Raw genomic sequence first — 22233 nt, 5'->3', positions numbered from 1 at the left:
TTTTTAATATCTTACCTTTTTTTTCCATAGCTGTCTGAATTTGTCATGATCTTAAGGTGTCTGAAGCAAATAATTGCTTTTAAAAATAAAGTGCAACGTTAGTTTCAAGCAGTTCTGTATTTTGTGTTCCCTTCTGGATCTGTGCAGTCAATAAATTGATACATCTTTCAGCCAGCAGACCCTCTCCATTTGTTCCACTTTTTCATCCTTTGAGATGAGTTACTGTTTTCAAAAAGGATGAAAATAATTTTACATAAATAACTGTGCTTATAAAACTTAGCCAAAATATTTATTGTTTTAGTGTGTTGTTAGTAACATACCTGATTTTACTTGTTTATGTATTTGTACTTTCAGGAGAAATTCTTGCCATTTCTGGATATGTTCCAGAAGGAAAGTGTGAGAGTGGAGGTTTGCAAGTGCATTATGGAATCTTTTATAAAGTAAGTGGGGACTGGTGAGGTGAAATGCACTCTGGAGGCTCTGAGAAACTTGTTGAAAGATGGCTAGAGGAGAGGAGTCAGTACATTGGCTATTTAGTTTGTGAAGGTTTTCCAGGCTATGGGAAAGAAAAAAGAAAATGTGTCAATTTTGTTATTTATTGATGGACTGTTTGACTGCTCACAAAGAAAGCCAAATTGAAGTAATTATATTGATGCTGACTTGCTGTGGGTTAACAGAATAGTTGTTCTCTGAGCTTTTTTTTTTCTTGTGTTGCTTTGTTGGTTTATGAAATTTATTTCACATTCCAGTTGCTGTGACAGCACAGAATGGAGTACTGCTACAGTTGAAAATGAACTTAGGAAATGAAAATATATTCAGCTGGTCTGCAAGTCAAGCAGTCCTTTTCTTTTCAAATAATTAACAGGTTTCTTGAAACATTTTTCTAATTTTCACCTTCCCTTCAGGTATTTCTATTCACTGCTGAGCCTCCCAATCCTTCTCTCCCCGGGGGCACGCAGGCCCAGCTCTCTTGGCTTTGCTCATATGAGAGATGGTGTGGCCCCTTAATCATCTTAGTGGAGCTGCAGTGCACATGTGGCTCTGTACCTAAACATGACACTGATCCTTCCTGTCTGTCCCTAAGTAGCTGAGGAATTATGTTATATCTTGGTAAATCCAGGATTGTTTTGTTTTGATGTTCTTAGATTGCCTCAATGTATCACACGTCTGCCTTGCTGTGTCCATTAAGGAGTCAGTCTGTGGCTTGGCACTTCAGCTGTGTATATTAAGAAAATATTTCCTGACTGGCATTTATTGGAATTGTACATCTATTAACCATGTGATTGTTGGTGTTCCCTTGGTTCACAAATGAACTTAAAACTTGTGCAGTGTCATACAGTGCTGGTGACTGGAATTATGCATTGAATGGGTGTTATTCTAGTCACTGTTGTCTGTTTTGACAGAGCAGGATTTTTCTAAAATCACTTTTTCTAAAATACTTTCTAGGCATCAGCAGGAGTCGACGAAGGATCCCGTTATACTCAATGCTCTCCTGCATATCTGTAAGACGATGCATGACTCTGTGAAGTAAGATGAACTTCTACTAAGAACTCTCATTTATGCCAAGCTGGGCTGCCTGATGTGGTTTCATGTTTCTGAGGCTATTTGTTTCAAGGTGGATTAGGACATGAATCCAATTAGTGCTGAGGGAAGAGCTGTGCAGTGAAGTGGCAGCACGTACCATTTGCTCTTTAATTACTGCTGTATTTTGAATACTGAGGCAGAATTTTAAAAGGGAAGTAGCAGCAGTTCTGTAGTTTTCTAGTGAAGCAGAGACACTTCACAATCCAATCTTCAGAATATTTTGAGAGTGAAACAATGTAATCTTTGAGTTATAGTGAATACTAAGCTATTTCTGAGATTCAAGTGATTATGTAGCTACTAAAGCACAGATTGCCATAGAGTTACACCTTTTTGTGGGCCACTATTTTCAGCCATTACAAAAGGGTGTGAAATCTTCAAAAGGATACCTGAAAGATCTCTAGGAACTTGAGCAGGGGAAGCTAGAACTGAGAAGCTCTTGAACCATCTATATCTTTCCCCTAATTCCTCCTCTTCTGTTTTGCCCTTGACTTTGAGAGGTGAGGTTGTTTGGGGTCCCCTGTGCCCTGTTGCACCCTCACTGTTTCAATAGCAGTTGTGCAGTGTGGAAAACATTGTGATTTGTAGGTGACTTGTAAAAATCACACCAAAATCTGTGTCTGATTGAAAACAGAGCCAGGATCACAATGCTGCAAATTTAACTGTCAGGAGGACAAACCTTCTTTTTTTCCTTCTGGTTTGAGTTGAATTGTAAGGGCACAGTTTCTTTTCCCACTCTGAGCCCAGAGCCTCTTAGTATGGCAGATACTGCAAAAAAACTTTCTCATCCTTGATAGGCAACAAATGCAAGATTTATTGTCAATAGAGGTCAGATTTAGCATGTAATTCCAGTTTATACCAGCAAGAGTGCTTTATGTTGGGTTAGAGTACCTTATTTGGCTGTATGTTGCACTAAAAGCCACTTCAGCCTTTGAATAAAACAATATATTGTACCTAAAACAGCTTATTAAAAAAAATAAAGCAGTTTATAGCAATCCCTATTTGGTGCTTCCTCTGATGCTTTGCCAAAACAATTTGATAATTTACTGGGACCTTTAAAATCCCTTAAACCAGCAGTTCCTTGAGCTAAGATGGTTGTACATCTCTTGGTAAATCATCATAAATTCCAATTATTTTTAAGTAACTCCTGCATCTGTTTTTGCATCCTGGTTCAGGAAACTCCCAGCCCATTGTGTAGGGCTCGCTGACCCCTGTAACAGCTGTTGGAGGGTAACAGCCTTTAGGCTGGTAGGGGTCTGATTCACAACTGAACTGGAAACCTATTACTGACCTGGAGATCTCATTACAAGCCTTCTGAGCCTTTCAGAGCCCATCAGTTGACTCTTTTGATTGGCAATGCACTAATGAGCTGATCGTGCTGAGGTTTTCTTTCCTCCCTTACTGAATTCATACAGTAAAACTATTGTTCTCTTCCCATCTGGTGTCTGAGTTGGAAATTGGTAACTGATATACTAAAGGTCAAAGCTGGAGCCAAGCATATAATAGTAAGGGGATTAAATTGTATCAGTTAATTGTAATTTAACTTTTTGTTCATCCATTTTCAGTGAAACAGGTTTGACTGACTGGATTTTTATGTGATGTAAATTTGTTTCAAATCAGATTTTGGACTCTTGGTGTAGAATAGGTATCTGTGATAGTTTTGAAAAGAAACTCCTTTTTACATATCAGTTTAGTTCAGTTCTTACCAAAACGTAAAGAAAACCAGCACTGTAGCAAGGTGAAATTAATTATTTCTTAAATTCTGAGGCAAGGTTAGTTAAAACAAAAAACCCTAAACAAAACAAACCAAACCCTAAACTAAACAATAAACTAATGTTATACACTGTATACTATTTAAAGTGTATTTTAAAAGCTTTACCCCTTAAATAGGATAACTCTTTTCTAAGAATAGACTTTATAATTTCTTTAGTTTTTAGACTTAGTTCTTACTCAAGTTATGTTGCAACACAAGACTGAAGCCATTTGTTTGCTACAGTAAAAAATATTAGTGTAGTTTCTTTCTCCTCATGCCAAAGTCTAAGTTTTCATAGAATCTAAAGACACTCAGCAATTTTTACTCTTTTTACATCTGGAATTAAGTTTGGTTCATGGCTGACTTGGTGATATTCGTATTAAAATTAGTTTTATACAGAAAAATTTATAAAATATTATGTATCATTTGAACCTTTATAGATAAATAAGATAAACAATATTCTAAAATTTACCAAGTAATTTTTTTTTCTAGTGCACTAACACTTGAGGATGAGAAAAGAACATTAGCAGCTCTGATAAATGGATTCATAAAAATGGTGAGTGACAATTGCTTACAACAGTTGGGTGCACCTTAGAGCTTGGATTTTTGTGAGATCCCCATGAGGAACAGGTGCCTGTGTGGCTGAATCAGAGACCAGCTTCTGACTTGCTTAAGACCAGTGAGAACCCCAGGCAGTGCATTTTAGTGAAATGAGTGTGTGTTCAAAGCAAGGTCACACAGTGCTGAAGCTGCTGGGGTGCAGTATGAAAGTTTAAAGTGCATGTGTTGTTTATTTAACCATATTTTCTGCTGGTTTTGTGAACCTCCTGTAAAACAGAGCACGTATTTAAAAGTTAAACAGCAGTTGAAGCATCAGAGAGGTCGCTGGTTTATGTGAATGAAGTTCCACTACCCAGCTCTAAATGGAACCAATACCAGCTTTCAAAAATACAAAATAAGTGTAACTTTTTTGTTATTCTTATCGCTGTTTATCTTAATTTAGAAGTAAGATCATTTGTATCATTAAATTAGTAGTCCCAGGAGAACCCCAGGTGTTTTGTCTTGAAATTAGTTTTTAACCCATCCCTCATGCTTATTCTTTTGCTGATCTCTGTTGTTTTTGAGATGTCAGGTTGTTTTAGGGAGACTTTCTCAAGCTTTTTGTATTCTCCAACTACATACTCTCAATGCTTTTTATTTCACATAGAGCTGACAGGCTCTGTGTCTAGTTGTCCTCTTTGTTCTTTGTTGCAGTTCTATGGATTTACTCTAGATGGTTGGTTTCCTTCAGCTATAATAATTTGCTAATTAATATTCTAGCACAGTTTTGCTTTATTAAGCTTTACATGCAGTATAATATAGTACAATTTCCTTTAGGAGGATTTCTTGCATTGAATAAAATTTGATGTGTTTTGATAGTCCTGGTTTAGGGGGAAAAAAATCCCATAGCAATAAAATGACTAGTTATGAATTTAAACCAGCACACATTAAGATGTGGGGGGGAAAAAGCAATTGTAACAGTCATCCTTACAGTCAGTCTTCTTTGTGGAAAAATTTATATTTTTAGGGAAGTTTTCTTGAGACTAGGGCTCAAGAATCAGCAGTTGTACAAACAGAGGAAAAGCAAAGACAGTTGTCTGTAATGAGAGAAGCATTCCTTTGTTTTCTGGTGCAGTTTCTTTGATCTTTCACTGTATGGATTAAATGTAAATTTTATTCTAATTTTGTAAAAAATTCTTTTGCATCTGACTTGAGAAATAATAAATAATGCAACCTCTACTTCTATTAAAAAAAAAAATTACATACATGTAGACTGCCTGGAGACTGTTCCTCATGCTCTGCTTTTAATTGACAGCTGAGACACTCCAGCTGACAGCACTCGGGTTTTTTAAATCTACAGGGTTGGAAGAGGGCTGCTCTCACACAAAGGTTGTTCTGTGACTTCTTGCCTGCCAGAATGCAAGGTTACAGGCTTCTGCCATATTATATAAGCATGTATTTATTAACCAAACTCAAGGAAAACCTGCTTTTCTTCCTGGTTTATCTAACTAGGAAAAATCCTGTTTTCTGTTGGAGGCCCCTTGTCAACTAGAAATTAGAGGAAGCTTTGCAGATCTATTTCTATTTTCTGGGTTTTTTTGTCTTGCTTTGTAAGTATGATCAAAACCAAGCCTTTGTCTCTCCCATAAAGAGTCAAGAGTTTGCTAGTTTTGAAAACACCTCACAAAACTAGGATTTAAATTTTGTTTTCTTGAAAAATATTTGATCTGTAAAGTAGAACGTCATGTGGAGTATAGACAAAAAAAGCAAACCAGTAAAACTTTCATGTTTCCCTGAAGCTCAAGTATTGCAGACAGAAGAACAGAGATTCTCCAACTGCTGTTTGTTGTTACTGGTGGGTTTTCTCCTTAGCAATATATAGGGATTTTGACTTTTGAATATCTGTGGTTTATCTGTGTGCAGTTTTACCTGTATTTAAGGCCTACAGCAGTAAAGTCTAGGGACCTTTTGTCTTTCACAGGTTTCATTTGGCCGTGACTTTGAACAACAGCTGAGTTTCTATGTCGAAGCCAGGTCAATGTTTTGCAATCTGGAGCCTGTTCTAGTCCAGCTGATTCATGTAAGCCACAGTTTATCCACATATCCTTAATAAATGGGGATATATTTGCAGTTCTCCTGTTCCCTGCTCAGTTTATTGGTCTATGGCAAAATAAGTCTGAAATATTTAAATCAGGTGTTTATAAAGTGAACTTTGATCTCACCTCTGGTTTTATCCTCCTAAACACGCTGAAGTTCTTGCTTGGCAGGCATGCATGGTACCCTTGCAACAAAGAAAATGGGCTATTTTATTCATGTATAATAAAATAAATGGCACTTTCGTCCATTCAGAATTTGGGTTGTCTCTTCTATAATCCTCCATCTAGGAAAGATTAGACTGTGTCTGGCTGCAGATCCAGGCAGAGTCCTGCTGTGATTAGGAAGGTTAATCTCTTTTCTGTAGTGAGTCACAGGTGAGCATTAGCTGCATCTGACTCCTTTGCAACACTGTATCTTCCCTTAAATCCTTTCATTATTTTGGTTTATGGATTTTTAATCTGTGTTAGCTAGGAATCATGATTGCTATGCTAGCAAGGAGGTGACAGCACTATAGCTGGGAAGGAAAGGATAAGCTAAAGGCTTGAATAAAGCAAGTCATCTTTCACAAATTAAGTCATATTTGCTTTAAGGAAGAGTCACTAAAATTCTCCCAGTAAAAAGTAAATATACAGTGAGGGCACACTGTATCAGGAGCCTTTGGACACTTGCTATTCTCTAAATGCATGCAGTAAAACATGCAGTTTGTTACCTGCCACTGAGGCTGTGCATTCTTCTTCATGGTTTGCTTTTGTTTTGTGTGTGTAGTCTGTGAACCAACTAGCAATGGAAACAAGAAGGGTGATGAAAGGAAATCATTCCAGAAAGACAGCTGCATTCGTCAGGGTAGGTCTGACTAATAAACTCTGAGCCTGCTTTCTTTGCAGATAATACTGTCTGCTGCCACCTAAGTTTATAGTTTTTGCAAAACCAGTATGTTAGTGGTTTTTGACACTGTTTGTAGTCCCATTTTCTCTTGTTACCAGCAATCTTTCCTCTCTAAAGCCACAAGATGCTGTTTAAGAAAAAAAAGACCCAAACTATCTAATAGCAGCTTTGTGTTGAAAAAGAGCAGCAAGATTGACTCCCTCTCCAAAGGAAGGTTCACCAGAGAGGTGTTTGTATGAATTCTGGAAAGCTCAGCTTTTCAAATTATATTTCAAATAACGTACCAAATTTCTGTGTAACTCGGTCACAGAGAGAATGGGAGATGGGGTAAAAAATATATTCAAACTTCTGTCTCATGATATCAGTGCTGATATGCTGCAGTCAGGATTTGAATTGCAAGCTCCTTTCAGCTTCAGTGCCTCTGAGTCTGTGTAGGAATGGTCAAATGTGCTTTGAGCTATGCACAGGCCATCACAGGACAGCCAAGTTGCTTGTGTGCCCTTCTTCTAACCTGAAACGTGGCAACCAGGATGTGTCCATCTGCACGTGGGAAGCTGTCTGCATGTGCAGTGGGCTTCAGTTCATGGCACCTGTGCGTGGTGTCCTGGGCAGAGCATGGCTGGGCTGACACTGGCCAGCTCCTCTCTGCCTGGGGGCTCCTTGCTCCCTCCAGGGGTTTGGGCTGTGCCTGGGGTGTGCAGCTGCAGCACCCTGGGCTCTGTCTGCCTTCTCCCCAGTACACACAGTGCACCTGCTCTGACCACCTTGGCAGATGGTTTGTCCCTGAGGACACTAATCTGCTTTTCTAGCTGGCTTTTGGTCTTGAGCTGCAAGGTGGTTACCTGAGGAGAGAGGAACTCTTTGAGCTACAGTCACAGAGAGTCAGTTTTGAGCTTATCTAGTAATAGTAACAATAAAAAACCAAATTTATAATTATTTTGAAATACTCATTAGAAATTCCAAATTGCTGATTTTGGGCTTCACATAATATTTGCTTTGTCTTGAAAATCTTTCCCAAAACTGATCTGCAGATTTTGATTCCTAATTGTGTATTTAAATCAGTAAGAATTGCTATAACTCTGAGATAGGAATTTTATTCAAATTTTTTTTTCTTTACTTTAGGCTTGTGTTGCCTTCTGCTTCATTACAATTCCATCTCTGAGCAGTATCTTCACACGTCTTAATCTGTATCTGCACTCTGGACAGGTAGCTCTGGCAAACCAGTGCCTTTCTCAAGGTAAGGCATGAATTTGTCTACTTAAAGGTTCTCTTATTTCAGAAATATTTCTAACTGTGAATAATAACTTGGTTGATATCCTAAGTCATATGCATATTTATGATGCAATTAAAATGCAGCCCTGTTTCAAACACTCTTAAAGTAAAAACTTCTCATATTAAAGCAGCTCTTCAATGTGATCTCAATAGCCAAGACAGCTGACTGTAGCTGACATAGTCCTGGCCATGAGGTAGGTTGTCCTAAATTCCTTAAGAATTATGGAAAGCATGGAATGTTCTTCTCCTGCATAATTTTGCAAGCACTATAATCACAGATGATATGCTTTATTATAACTGAAAAAAGAAACAAGCATCTGTGTAGTAGTTCACAGACTGACAAAATTCACCAATGAGCTGGAAAAGAATTCCAAGTTAGGTCAGTGGCAGCAGAAACTTGCACATGCATGATAAATGCTTAGCCAAGAAAATGTGCCACTATATCAGAGTGAAACAGTGGGGTAATATCAGATCATATGAAGACTGAAAAATGTATTTTCTTGGTTTTGGATCTGACTTATTGATTGAACCAGAGCCTGAGCACATTTTCAGCTATCCTGGTAGTTCAGTGTTAAGTAATAGGCGATTCTGACAAAAAGTGATTTGGGGAAAAAAATGGGAGCTATTCTGGCACCAAAATGAGCATTAAGTCTGTATTACCATTTAATATGATCTTGTTCCTGTTCATGTTACAAATGGAAGCCAGTTATGTATTCCAAATTCTTCTTACACTTTCAACTGCTTGCAGTATTTTTCTTTTGCTTTTTAAAGTGATGTCATTCTACTTTGTTTTGCAATTTTAATCTTGACTTTAAATGTCTGCTCTCCAATGGTAAATGCTTTTTTCCTTTACACGTTTTCAGTGGAGCTGTGAGAGTAATAAATTGGATTACTTTGCAACATCTTTTGTTGTGGCTATTAATTCTTTGTGTTAGCTCTGTGCTTCTTCACGAAAGCTTGTTTTCCAAGCTCTGCATTTACCAGCAAGTTCCAGCTGCACAAACAAGCTGACTTAGGATGCTGATTAAGACTTTTTAGTGCACAGTGACTGTTGTATTTCTTTGTTTTGAATCTGATGTTGCCCATACAGCAAAGCAGAGGGATTTAGAGTAAAGCTGACTGTTGTGTCCAAGTTTGTTGTGCAAATAAAAGATCTGCAAAGTCTGTTGTTGTGCAATTAGCATTGTGCAGTTTCTTTGTAGATAACAGAGTTTATATAAAATGGGCCCACTTTTTCTTCCTCTGGTGTTTTATTTAATTGACCAGCTTACCTTATCCTGTATGGCAGTTTTCATTGTTGTTGCTGTGCTGCAGAGCTTCTCTTACTGGAATCAAACCCAAAGCAGTTTTTCTGTAATATTTGGTCTTTGAGCATTATTCCCTGACCATGTTGGGACCCACTCTGTGATTTAATATCTTTCAGCTTACAAACTGCTTTTCCATTATTTTTGTGATCCCGTTCTTCTCTCAGTGAGACTCCTGGGCCCCAACAATTGTCCAGATTTTTCAGTGTGAGAGTTTACAAATGTGCACAGCTGTTGCTTGACACAAGAATACAGTGCACTCACTAAACAATTAACAGGATCCCTATCCTGAAATCTTTTAAGGTAGCAGGTATATGCAAAGTATTATGAACTCAGTCTCTAAACTACATGTTTATTAACCCCACTGTCCTGAATTTTAGACCCACAAACTAGAGAGAGGAGCATTTGGTTCATCTTTGCTTTTGTTAAAATGAAGCAAGAGCAAAACTGATATTCAGTAACTCACTTCATTTACCAAGGTTTTATTGTTGAGCACTTTTTTTGCTCCCTTAGCAAAGCTATTTTGGGTATAATTTCTACTCAGAGACGTGTCGCTTGCATGAGTAATTTAGCATGTGTTAAACAGTTAGGCACTGTCTTGGGACATTTTTTGTGAACTGTCTTTCCATATGTTGATGCACTCAAGTCACATAATGTGACTTTGAAAGTTACTTTTCACACAGTTTAATCTGAATCTCAACTGAATGAGTAATAAGTAAGAAGTACTGATTAATTCATTACAGCAAATTTCACTCCAGTCAGTTAACTGAGCTAACTGGTGCCAATTAGACACTGATCTACTAAAACCAGTGCAGCATGAAGATTTAAGAGCATGCCATTAATGATAGCATTAGGCCAGGAAGGGAAATTGTGCCTTGTCTGTAACCTTTATTTCATGGTGATTTGAATTAGCTTAATTGTTTTAAAATTGTGGAGAGAAATAAAGCTGAAAGGTAATGTGCCTGATCCACTAGCTGAGTCAGCAGTGGTGCATGCATGAGTGTGTGTGCATGCACGTCCTCCTTGAAGATTCCAGCTGTTGTTTTTAGCAAGGTAAAGTCTTGGATTTGTCTCAATTTTAAATTCCTATGAGGAGTCCAGCTGTTTCAGTGAGTTGACTTTTCACTTAAACACATAACAAAATTGAGTTCCACAACTTCTGTTGGCAATAGGAAGATTTCTCTAAATTGCCAATGTATCTATCTTGAAAAAGGAGGATGTGCAGGTCATAACAATAAATGAATTTATGAGTTTGAGGATTGCACTGATAAACTATCAGCAATTGGAGAGCCACAGCTAATCTGCTTATAGCTGGAAGAGGTTGGGTTTTGCCTCACCCCCAGTCTCAAGGGGCAGCAGTAGCAGACCATCAGTCCCCTGTCTTGCTGTTCCCATTTCCTCTATCCCAGCCTTGCCTGCTGGGATTTGCCACACTGTTAATCAAATCAGGTGTTTGAACTCATCCAAACACTTCAGTATTAGAAAATTGTAATTTATCCTGGAATAGATTTTCTTTAAGACAATGAAGTTGGGTCAGAGCTGTGAATTTATAGGCTCATGAAACTCCAGCATTAATACACGGACGGGTGTCTGAGAATGTTCAGTTTGTATTAAAAATGACTGTTGTCTCTTTCATCTCCAGCTCCCAAAACCTGCTTTGAATAAAATGAATTTGTAATTATATTTAAAGTGTTTTAGGTGAATTGGCCCTGGATGCATAGTTTGTACCTCTGGAGAGCCTATTAAGAGCCCACCTTTGAAAGGAAGATGCTAGATTTTACAGAGATGAGCTTTTCATTTTTCTTAGCTGAGCCACTGAGCTCTGCATGCTGCCAACAGAGAATAATAAATTCTCATTGGTCATGCTTTCTGTCATGGGGGTGCTTGGACTAAATTGAGATTAAATGCATGCTCCATTGTGTCACTCTTCTGGACTTCTGAGATACAGATATGATTTTAATTGCACATATTTCCTTCCTGTGGAAAATGCTACTTTTGTCTGTCAAAAAAGAGACAGCATGAGTTTTTAATGTTTGGTCACAGCATTCAGCAGGTAGGTAGAGATGACATAACTTTCTGGTAATGTGTGTTAGCAGTATTTTTGTTTTAAAGGCTGTGAAATCTTTGCCTCAGTTGAGAAATAACATGCTGAGTGAATAAGGTAATTCAGCTGATTCTGTGTGACTAATTTCACTGGGATATTGTCAAACATTAAACTTTATAAAAATGGAGAGCCTGTCCCTCAGATCAACTGCTGCAGACCTTTGGCTTAGCAAATGTAGATTTAAATTCTTAGTGCTTAATGTACTTCTAGGTATTTGTTCTGTTTTCCATTTGTGCCTAAAGCACAGTTACACAGTAGATTGCAAAAATAATTTCTTTTCTACTGCAGAAAATGTTACTTTTCCATGAGTGTTCTCTAAAGGCTTCAGTCACACTCTGGAGAAAGTATGGTATGGAATATCTAACAAGTAATTTTAAATCATATTCTAATAATGGTTTAGGGTATATTCTCAGTAGCATTAGGTAACAGTTTTTAGTATTTCTTCCTAATCTCCTGAAATCTTTATAGATCCAAAGAATATAAATAGAGAGAATTTGAGGTAAAGAATTTGGAGAAATAGGAACCTGAAGAGGTTTTCCTCTTAATTACAGATACTGTGACTTCTTGGCTCATGTTTCTCTGGTGAGATTGGTATATGCTGTCTCTGTTATCTTTTAAAATACTGCTTTCCTTGAAGGCAATAAGAGCTTTGGGAAAAGATTGATGTCATACTGTTTTCCTTACTAGAAACACAAAATGTTGCTTCCTTTGGACAGAACTGTGACCTCTGCTGTTACCTGGGACTTCCACAGTGGGAGACTTCTCCTATTTCCTGAGCTTTTTCTTGTTCCCCTCTTTGTCCCAGCCAATCGCTTTTCCGTATGAGGTGAGAGGTGACAGCTCTGTCTCTGTAAGCTTTTCAGACTAGTACTTTATATCAGTTTGTCAGTTCTTCAAGTCTGTCTAGCCCATGACCTGTTTTTGAAAGTGTCTAGTAGCATCTACTAGGGAAAAAATAATGTAGAATGATGCTTCTTGGCTTTCAGGTGCAGGTGATTTACTACATCCTTCAACAAAGCTTGTGTTTTGCCCAGGCCACGGTATTTAATAAAATAGATGGACCAGTCCTCAGGAATTTAGGTTTTTTAATCAATTTTTACTTTTTGGCCTTTGTAACTTCATGTGGTAGCGAGTTCCACAGTTACCTGCTACTTGGAAGTCTAATGTTTAGGGATTTGTTTATGTTAAGTGTTAGGTGAGGTGGCTTAGAGCATGCAGCTGATCTGCTGGAGCAGAATTCAGTCGTTCCTGATTCATTTTCTTCTTGCTGTCTGTGAGATGATGTAGTTGGTAAGTTCCTGAAGAATTTGTTGTCAGTATTGCCTTTATTCCTTATTGCCAATAAGGAAACAGTTCCATGCCCTAGCACCTTTTTAATCTCTTTTTCCTTTTGAAAATAGGAAGATTAGGACTAGGTTAAGATTATTCTAGGTATAAATGCATAACAGCAGTATAAATGATACAATGACACCTCAGTTCTCCATTACTCTCCTACTGATTCTTATAATTTCCTTGCCTTTTCAACAGCTGTTTAGGATGTACTTTTCAGGAAACCATCTATAATGACTCCAAAATCTTTCATGAGTGTAAATAGCCTATTTCGAGCTTCTCTTTCTATAGTTATAGCAAGGGCTGTCTCTTTCCCCACATGCCTTACTAATATTAGAGTTCATCTGCTGCTTTATTGCTCAGAATCATGAGATCCATCTGCGATGCTCTGCAGTCACGTTCCAGACCAGTCTGCAAACATTGTCACCTCCCAGCTCATCGTAAGGACATCTCTGCACAACCTTAAGGAATGCAGTAGTCATTTTGCTCCACTGTGAAAACTTGTTATTCCCTCTCCTTTCCCCATACACCCCATCCATTATTAAGTTATGTCCCTCATGGGGACTTTTTTCCTTATCTTCTTTCAGCTTAGTTGTTTAAAGAGCCATTTCTATAAGGATAAATATTAAAAGTTCTTTTAAATCTAAATATTTATTAACTGAGTTACTTTTAAACACAGTCTTGCTGGTTCTTTGGAAGACTTGAGAGACTTCTGAGGAATGATTTCTCTCTGCAAAAACTATATAGACTTTCCAGCCTTGTATCATGTTTTTCTGTATGTCTGCTCATTTGACTTTTTTTTTTTTTTTTGGCCTCATAGTAACATTAGAAACGATAGTATTTAACTGCAGCATTTATTATTTCAAAATTTTCAGTATTACTGGTGGAGCTTTCTTTAGAGACTGCTGCTGATGTGGTACCTCACAGTCTTTAGGGATTACATGGAATTTAGAGAGGCAGGCTGAAATTGGTGGTTGATTTTTGGTTTGTTTTTTTTCTGGGTGGGAGGGAAGGCAGTGGGGTGGGGTGTGTGTTGCATTTGCTGATTACACCTTGAGAATAAAACAATCTTGTGTGCAGTGTCCTTGCTGATACTGTGTGATGGCCCTGTACGAATCTTGCACTTACGCCTCTGTACACCTTTGTCTCTGAGTACTGAAGCCTTGTAACAGTCTCTGATCAAGCCATGCCTAAAACTGGCTCTACCAAGCTTCATCCACATAATTACCTTTTTATCTGCAGCTACTTCATAGCATTAAATAGTATGAATTAGCATAGTACATTCCAGCTCACCAAGTAGCAGTGAATTCATTTTCTAATTTCTGCTTTCTTCCTTCAAATAATTCTTTGTTGTTTCTGTATTGGAAGTGATGTACAGAGAACTTTAAGATGGAGAACAATTTGCAGTAGTTAAGGGAAAACCACATTTCAACAATGTGGCAAAACTCTCACAGTGACCTCACTAATGTGAGGAGAAGGAGATTCAAATGATTACAGTGCTTGGTTGTCAAAACAGGAATGGATTAATTTATTTACTAGAAAAAATAAGGTAACAAAACTGCCACGCTTGCCTCCCAATAATTTTTTGCACTGGAGTACAAGCTTCATTAAATTTCCAACATCTGTTGGATGTGGAAGCAAAATCTTCAGAGTATTAAATTAGGTTTGACAGTGTTGTAAGACAGGAAAGTGGTGTGGAATGCAGAAGATGTGCATGGTCCCTGGTTTTGTCCTTTGGGTGGACTTAGCCTGGTGTAATTGTACCCGTGGCTAAAAATACTTTGGGTAGGTATGTCAAACTCGCTCCCTTTTGCTTTTTGAAGGTGGACTTAAGGAGCTTAATTGTTTTCCCATCTCTGACTTTGTTCCTCCTTATTTTTATCTGCCTGAAATCTTAAATTTGTACAGTTTAATTGGCTATCAGAGATACAGAAAATACAATGCAAGCTGAATTTTTATATAGAGATTGATATATAGAAATATATGGAGGTACATGTAGTTGTGTGTAGGTATAATTAAGCCTCTACATGTGCCATCATGAATACTGTCAATAGCAAAACATTCAACACCAATTTCACTTGCTTTTTCTTCTGTGGAAGGCTCTTTCTGGAAGTGCTGACTTGGATATCCAAGACTATTAGTTTTTGTAGCCTGAAGGTCAGCATGTATGCTTGGGGGAAAGATTTATAGGATTATGGTACACCAAAATGAAGGAGTGCTGTGAAAGGATGAATTTAGTGAAGTGTGAAGTATGTTACGTTTGGAGCACTGCACAAGATATTAGCAGCAGTCGGGGAAGCTTCATCATGGTGATTTGTTGTAATGCACAGGTTGCTCTGCCCTTATCCAGTGTACAGTGGTTCACTTTAGAAGCAGTATTGTACTTTAGGCAGATAAGAAAACAGCATCCTTCATCAGAAGAAGCCTTTTTAATCAAGAACTATAACAAAACATTGTGGTTTTCAGTGCTTTTTAAGTGGTTCCTTATATCTTTTGGAAGCCAGGAAAAGCGATGCATGGTTTCGTTTTGAAACATCTCTATAGTAATAGTTTCAAAAATTTTAAAGATGCAGAGAAACCATCATTGCATAACATCATAATTAATGTAATTCAGAATGAAACATTGATGCTCATTTCATACTTGAAAAAATAGCACGTCTGGGACAACTTTTTTAGTGAGCGTTTTCTCCAAACTCAGAGCATGTGACGCATACTCTGACACCTCTCTGCCAGGATGGTAATGTTCAGGGACAGGTCGTTTTCTGCATCTGTAATAAAAACATTTGCATTGATGTGCATTTATTTTTGCTTCTTATGAAGCACATATATCTTGGATAAATGTGCTTTTAGTGTTCCAGGATAAAACCATTTCATAGTTAGCACAGATTGGCAGGACTTACTGCAAAACGAACATATTCTCCTTTGCCAGTTCTTTTGGATGTACCAACATGAAATACAACTGTTCTGTGCTGTATTGCCTTTTTGGCTTGCCTTGCTGCACTGGGTGGGGAAGCAGGGGGAAAAAGGCAAGGAACAAAGATTGAAAGTGTGAGGCAAGAGCCTCAGTCTTGCCGTTGTGCTGGGACAGTGACAGCGTGTGGGGTTTGCAGGGTGGCCCTGTGGCCGTGGGGACAGCAGGCACATGGAGACAGCCCGGGAGCAGCCGCTGTGCCCCTGCCACGGACAGGGCAGGAGCAGATGGAAGCACGGGCAGTTTGGGGCAGCACGGGCAGGTCGGTGGCGTGGGCAGTCGCCTGCCTGCGGGGAGCCGGGCACTGCTGGCAGCAGCAGCAGGAACCAGGGAGCTCGTGGCTCTGAAGCTGCTCATTCACAGCAACGGCAGGTGGCAGGAAAAGTAAATTGAATCAAACTTCAGGTTTTCAGATTGAAGATGAGAGGTTTGGGTTTGCACTATGGCAGAAGTTTAGAGCAGAATGTGCAGGGTTGTGATTGCTGGGAGAGCAGGCTGTAAATTAGGGTGAGGTACTTTGCAGCTCTTTTCACTGTGGACACTGCTGCACAGGTCATTCTCCTCCTGTCACAGAATAACTTCAGAAGGCAGGAGCACAGACATGGGTACTTTGATATGCAGACTATTCTCTAAGGCACATTTTTTCGTTTGTCTGGCCACATGTTTTTATTGTATGGTGATGTGGGATGTGCACTTTTGGTTTTTTTCTGATGAGACAACTGTGGAAGTGACAGCGATTCATTTACTTGTGCTAGAATGAACATCTGCTGCTGCCTTCCTTCCTCAAATAAAGCTCAGAGAAAGATTACATACCTTCCTTTGGGTTGGCTGTCTAAACTTATAAGTTGTTTGAAATAAACATTCTTTCACCTCAAAATAAATGTGCAGAATAAAAGGAAGGACAGTGTTTGATGGAAGGGGTCTGCATTCTAAGCACTACAAAGTCCAGAAGGGCTTGAGCACTTGTGTGCTGAAAAAAAAATAAGAGTGAGAAGAACTACAGTTTTTCCAAAGCACATGTTTCCCTGGTATTTCTCATAAGCTTAAATTAGATATCAGTTGGTACTATATTTAGCAAATTTGCTTGGAGTCTCAAATGAATTTTTCCAGAGCAAGCTGCACTCCTGGAAATGCCCATGCCTGCCTGTCAGTGGTATCTCCATCCCAGCCATGTAACACCTCGTGGCTTTCACCAAGAATTTTGCTTTTGCCTTTGATAAAATCTGATTACATGGCCTTGGTCTGTGTTCCTGTAAAATAAAGATACGGTATTAATTCTGAAGGATGCTTTGAAGTATGTGGCTCAGCAACTTCAGTGGGATGTGGATGCTTGGATATTCTGAAATGTTGCCAAGAAAGTGCAATACAATGTTGCTGTCAGAAATTTTTTGTGAACTCAGCATATATGGGAGGTCTTCTAGTGTAAGAGGGAAAATACTGTTGCTTTTAATTTGTGAATATTAAGAAACTGAGGAATAGATGTTCGAGTGTTTGGAATTTATATTTTTGTAAGATTAGAGACATAATACAGTTTGAAAAACCTCCTCATAGCTATTTTGCCAAGGCCGTAATGGTGGATGGTTTCTCTAATTCCTCTATTTGTGATTCTTGGAAAGATTTCTTTTATCTAGGTAACCAGCAATACCCCAGGTTCTGGTCCTATATTAATATTTTACTTTTAGGGATTTTAAATAATTAGAAAAATGAAGTTGTTGGTATTTCCTTAGAACTTCAACAGCCTTTTGTGAATGAATTGGTGAACAAGATTGCATGAGCCTTTTTCCCCCCTTTGGATTCCCCATTCTCCTGGCATAAGCATTTCTTTTATAAGTCAATTTTGAATAATGTGCTAATTTCTTATTATATATTCAATACATACGAAATTATGGTGTCTCCTTGTTATGCAAAGGAAAAGAGTTATAATTTCAGAAGTCTTGAGTGATGTGGGAACTTCCTTTGGAGAAACAGCATCATTTGATTTAACACAGATTTCTCAAGAATCAGACCACTGCTGAGTCTTGGGTTTCTTTGCAGTTAAGCACGTTCATTTTCTGTAATCTATTTGAAACAAATTCAAAGCAGCCATTGGGTCACAGGCATGGCTGCCATCACAGCTGGAGCGATGTAACAGCAACTCTATTTTTATTTTGCAGCTGATGCTTTTTTCAAAGCTGCAGTGAGCCTTGTTCCTGAAGTGCCAAAAATGATCAGTGTAGATGGAAAGATGCGACCTTCTGATGCCTTCCTCCTCGAATTCCTTTGTAATTTTTTTTCCACATTATTAGTTGTTCCGGTAAGTTGAGTGTGTATGAATAGCTCATAAGTTAGTACAGACTATTTTGACTTTCCTGTTTAAAAATTTAGAGTAGACTGGGCTTCTGGAGTGGGAGAGGCAGTGGTTAGTTTTCCATGAAAAAATGAACTGATCTGCTCATTGGCTGCAAAATCACTCAGCCCAGTGCAGGATGAGGAGGCAGAACAATTGTGTGGAGGTGGAGGTACAGCACTGCCACTCTCAGTAACATCTCTCACTATAAGTGGATTTAATTGTGTAAACATCACTTACTGGTTTATTAGCTAAGTACTCAAGAAACTCTAATACATGAGGATGGGAAAAATACAGAGCTCTAGTTCCTATGAGTTTCAGTTACTTTGTTATAGGTTGCCTAATCATTTGAGTGAAAACAATAATTGGAAAATGTGTTTTGGCATAACCTTCCTCTTCTGATGAGTATTTCACAAAGTACTACCATTCTACACTCTTCCAGGTTTTAACTAATTGTCAAGTTCAGAGGGAGATGTAATTTTCCCTGCAGTATTTTCAGTTGTATCTAAAAGATGAGGGGAAATTGTAAATTAATCTGGAAGAACAGGAAAAAAAAAGTTTCATTTGTTCTTGGAGACAGTGGGTTGTTCCTCCTCACTGAAACCTCCCTGATGGTTTTCTCCTTCCTTGTTCCTTTGACTGCATGTTTGGTGAAGCAGCACACAGCATGGTGGTGTCCCAGTCCTTGTTGTCAGAGCTGTGGATTCCCCCCAGTGCAGTGGAAGGGGTCTGTGCACGTTCAGGAATGTGGAGGTGCTGTGTTGTTGGAAGGGAAGGGGAAGTTGCCCCTGGGATGTGTCATTGCTGTCCACTGACTGCAGAAGTCAGGCTTTGAAGGAAGGCTGTGGAGTGACTCGGGTCATGAACGGGTGATTGAAGAAGGGAGTGATACAACTCTCAGATTCAGTAATGAAAAATAACTTGTGATGAGACGCCAGGATTCAGAAATTAGCTTCCCTAATTTTGTTCCCTATTTACAGAAGATCAAAAGGAAAAGTCCTCTGTGGACTGTGATTTCTTGGTGCCGCTGCACCAACTGCCAGCTGGAATTAGCCCAGTGCAGTATTAAAGCTCCTTGTAAAAACTTCCAGCTTATGTAAAGCAGAGTCTTTCTTTTCATTTAATGTTAAAAGATTGTTGATGGTCTGTAACTGACTTCCCAGTGCAGGTGTTCTTCTGAAACTCATAATTACATGAGTAATACACTACAGCTTACTGATACGGTTTTAATAACAAAACCCACCCAGTGTTTAATTTTAGAGGCTTCGCTGTTAAGAAGCTGACAATTAATTTTCTACTGCTCCCCCATGACTAGAAAATAAAGCATTTCAAAGTTTGTCTGTGGAAGCTGCCTGGATCATGTTCTGGTTATGGGTCAAATGGACATTTTAGATGGAAACTGGAAAAAAATCTTTAAAGGATTTGCAGGAAGCACACTTAAGAAAAGTAGCTGTCAGCTTTAATTATGTTGTAGTTTTGCTTTTGTAGAGCTCATACTGTGACTCTACACCACTGAATGACTGCAAATAATCCTATTTTTGTTCCAGGGTTGTGGTGTTGGTTTTGACCTATCTTTTTTCTTTTCTGTAGGACCATCCAGAACAAGGAGTGTTGTTTCTTGTGCGAGGATTACTAAATGTGATCCAGGATTATACTTGGGAGGATAACAGTGATGACAAAGTCAGGATTTATACTAATGTTTTGCATCTGCTCTCTGCAATGACTCAGGAAGCATATATCTACCATGTAGATAAAGGTAATACTTAAGGGGGGTTCTGGCTCCTTGCATTCCACCAAGACATTTGTAGTATTGTCTCATCACCATAGCCAGTTAATGAAGACCAGTGGTAATCAGTCTCACAGAATGGATTATTTTTCTATCCAGTTCCAGGTATTGTAACTTAAAATAATCCCAGGAGCTGGCTTTAGAACAGATGCACAGTCTGCTCTTTAAAGTGAATCTGTGCAGAGTGGGTTACTTAGTTTGCTTCTGGTGGTGTTGGTGCAAATGCTTATAAATGTGAACTTTTCAAATAAAGATTAGAACATTATGCATAGGAAGAATTTTGTTTTAATCTAAAGTTTATAAACCAACTTGATTTATACTTACTATTGGTGTTTCATTCACATTTATTAACAACTCCAGTTTTCAGAAAGTAAAGCCTAGTCTTCATCATTTAAATGGTGTATTTGCTGCTTTGAGGGCAGGCTTTCAGTTTTGGAAATAGCAGTAACTTACAAAAATCTTCAGAATAGCTAAAAAATTTTAAAGATTTTACATTTTAAAACACAACTATCATCTTTTTTGTATTAATTATTGGATTATTTTGATATGCTCTAAAATTTGAATATTTGCCTTCTGATTATAGAGTATTAAATTAAGGTAGAGTAATAATTAAACCTTTTAAAGCATCCTGGAAGATTAGTGAGTCAGAGAGGCCAAGCTGGTTTGGCTTTTTCTTTCAGTTGCACAGGACTTTCACAGAGGGGCAGGCTGGATTATGTTCTGCAGTTCTTTTGGTGAATAGTCTGTCAGATTTACTACCCATGACAAAATATCTCCTGCAGTTAGCAGCACAGAAAATAGCTGTCAGTTGAACTGCTGCTCTGTAGTAAATCTGCTGTTCAAATTCTGTAAGGAACTGTGGTTTAGCTGCTTTTTCTTTCACTCCATTTTTTATATGACCAAAATAGCTGCATAATCCCAAAACTAAAAATCTGAATTAATTAGATTTTAATGGAGACAAGCATGGAAATATAAATTAGTAATTTTTCCCCTGTATAGTAGGGGGATGGGGTTTTTTTTCAAGATGGACTTTGCACCTTAGCTTCTTAAAATGAAGTTTACTTGGAAATGGGGGATTCATCTTTTATCTTTTCTACTTTCTGATTTACCTAGAATACACTTAAACATACAAATTTCTTTTAACCCACTTCTTAATAGAACATAAATAAATTAGGGCAAAATACATGTTTAAAATCACAATTATATAAGCTGTAAAAACTTCAAGAGCTCTCTCCCTCCAAAGAAACCTTTAAGGTATTTGAAACTGAAAATACACTTTTGAATTTCTATCCATGACTTTGAGGTAATCATGGTTTTATTTTAGGGAAAAAAAATTAAAATGCAGTTTCTTTGGAAAATCTGGTTATTTTCACTAAATAAAACACAAATTGTTTGGCCCAGTGCTGCTGCCATTGAAGGTGATGGCCACACTCTTCTAAATTGATGGGAGCAGGGAGTTTTTCTCTGTAGAAAAGGTGAAAATTGACATTATGTGTTGCTTTACATTAAGTCTAGCAGATATTTGTGAGCCTGGCTGCATCCAGGAATACAGGACTGGCTTTAAGCTAAAAGATTCTTCTCAGTGTTTCCTAAAATCAAAAGGACATAGTAGGCAACCAAGTGGTGGGCACTTAAAAAACATTGTTCTGTTTGTGCTTCATGGAGGAAGGTCATTTTATAACTTCCTAATGTGGTCTTCTATCAGTATATGATGTTTTCAGTAGCAAATAAATGTGTAGCTCTTCAGCCAGACCTAAGCCTGATTTCACCTCTGCAGTTGATTCCAATGATGCTCTGTATGGTGGAGACTCCAAGTTCCTGGCTGAAATCAATAAACTGAGTGAAACAGTGGTGTCACAGATCCTGGATCATCTGAAAACCCTGGGAAAAGAGGAGGTATGTTCTTACTCAGCTCAATTCAATACAAAACCAAAAGTAATTTGGAGTTGAAGAAACAGACCATCTTTGACCAGGAACTGGTCTTTTCAGAACCCTCAGGAACCTCATAACAAAAGGAAATTGGGTATTTTTACTTGTTCAGAAAGGGAGCAGGCTTGTGGTGGAGACACCTAATGATGTCCAGTTCTGTAATGAGCAAAGTGAGAATTCACTGTTAGTCTATTACTGGGGAAGATACAATGAAAGTCACCTACAATTACAAAAGTTTCAGATCCCAGGCACTAGGATGATCTCAGGAGAGATACAGAGGGAGGAAAAAGTTGTTTTGTCTTTACCCTGACTTTAGTATATTTGTTCAATATAAAACAAAGAAAACTCTAGGCAGC

General features: G+C 38.2%; 1 protein-coding gene across 1 annotated transcript in view; it reads left to right on the top strand.

The window, feature by feature from the left end:
- Window positions 1-22233, top strand: part of VPS35L (VPS35 endosomal protein sorting factor like) — a 46680-nt gene that overhangs the window by 21026 nt on the left and 3421 nt on the right. The window contains exons 21-29 of the mRNA XM_069030389.1: window positions 355-440; window positions 1447-1527; window positions 3827-3890; window positions 5856-5954; window positions 6737-6814; window positions 7979-8093; window positions 17990-18129; window positions 19753-19918; window positions 21726-21844. Coding sequence (XP_068886490.1) covers window positions 355-440; window positions 1447-1527; window positions 3827-3890; window positions 5856-5954; window positions 6737-6814; window positions 7979-8093; window positions 17990-18129; window positions 19753-19918; window positions 21726-21844 — 948 coding nt within the window. The remainder of the gene's footprint in view (window positions 1-354; window positions 441-1446; window positions 1528-3826; window positions 3891-5855; window positions 5955-6736; window positions 6815-7978; window positions 8094-17989; window positions 18130-19752; window positions 19919-21725; window positions 21845-22233) is intronic.

The sequence above is a fragment of the Aphelocoma coerulescens genome, chromosome 14 (genome assembly GCF_041296385.1).
Source record: "Aphelocoma coerulescens isolate FSJ_1873_10779 chromosome 14, UR_Acoe_1.0, whole genome shotgun sequence".
Lineage (NCBI taxonomy): Eukaryota > Metazoa > Chordata > Aves > Passeriformes > Corvidae > Aphelocoma > Aphelocoma coerulescens.
The sequence above is the reverse complement of the archived record's forward strand: the minus strand, read 5'-3'. Positions and strand labels throughout refer to the sequence as shown.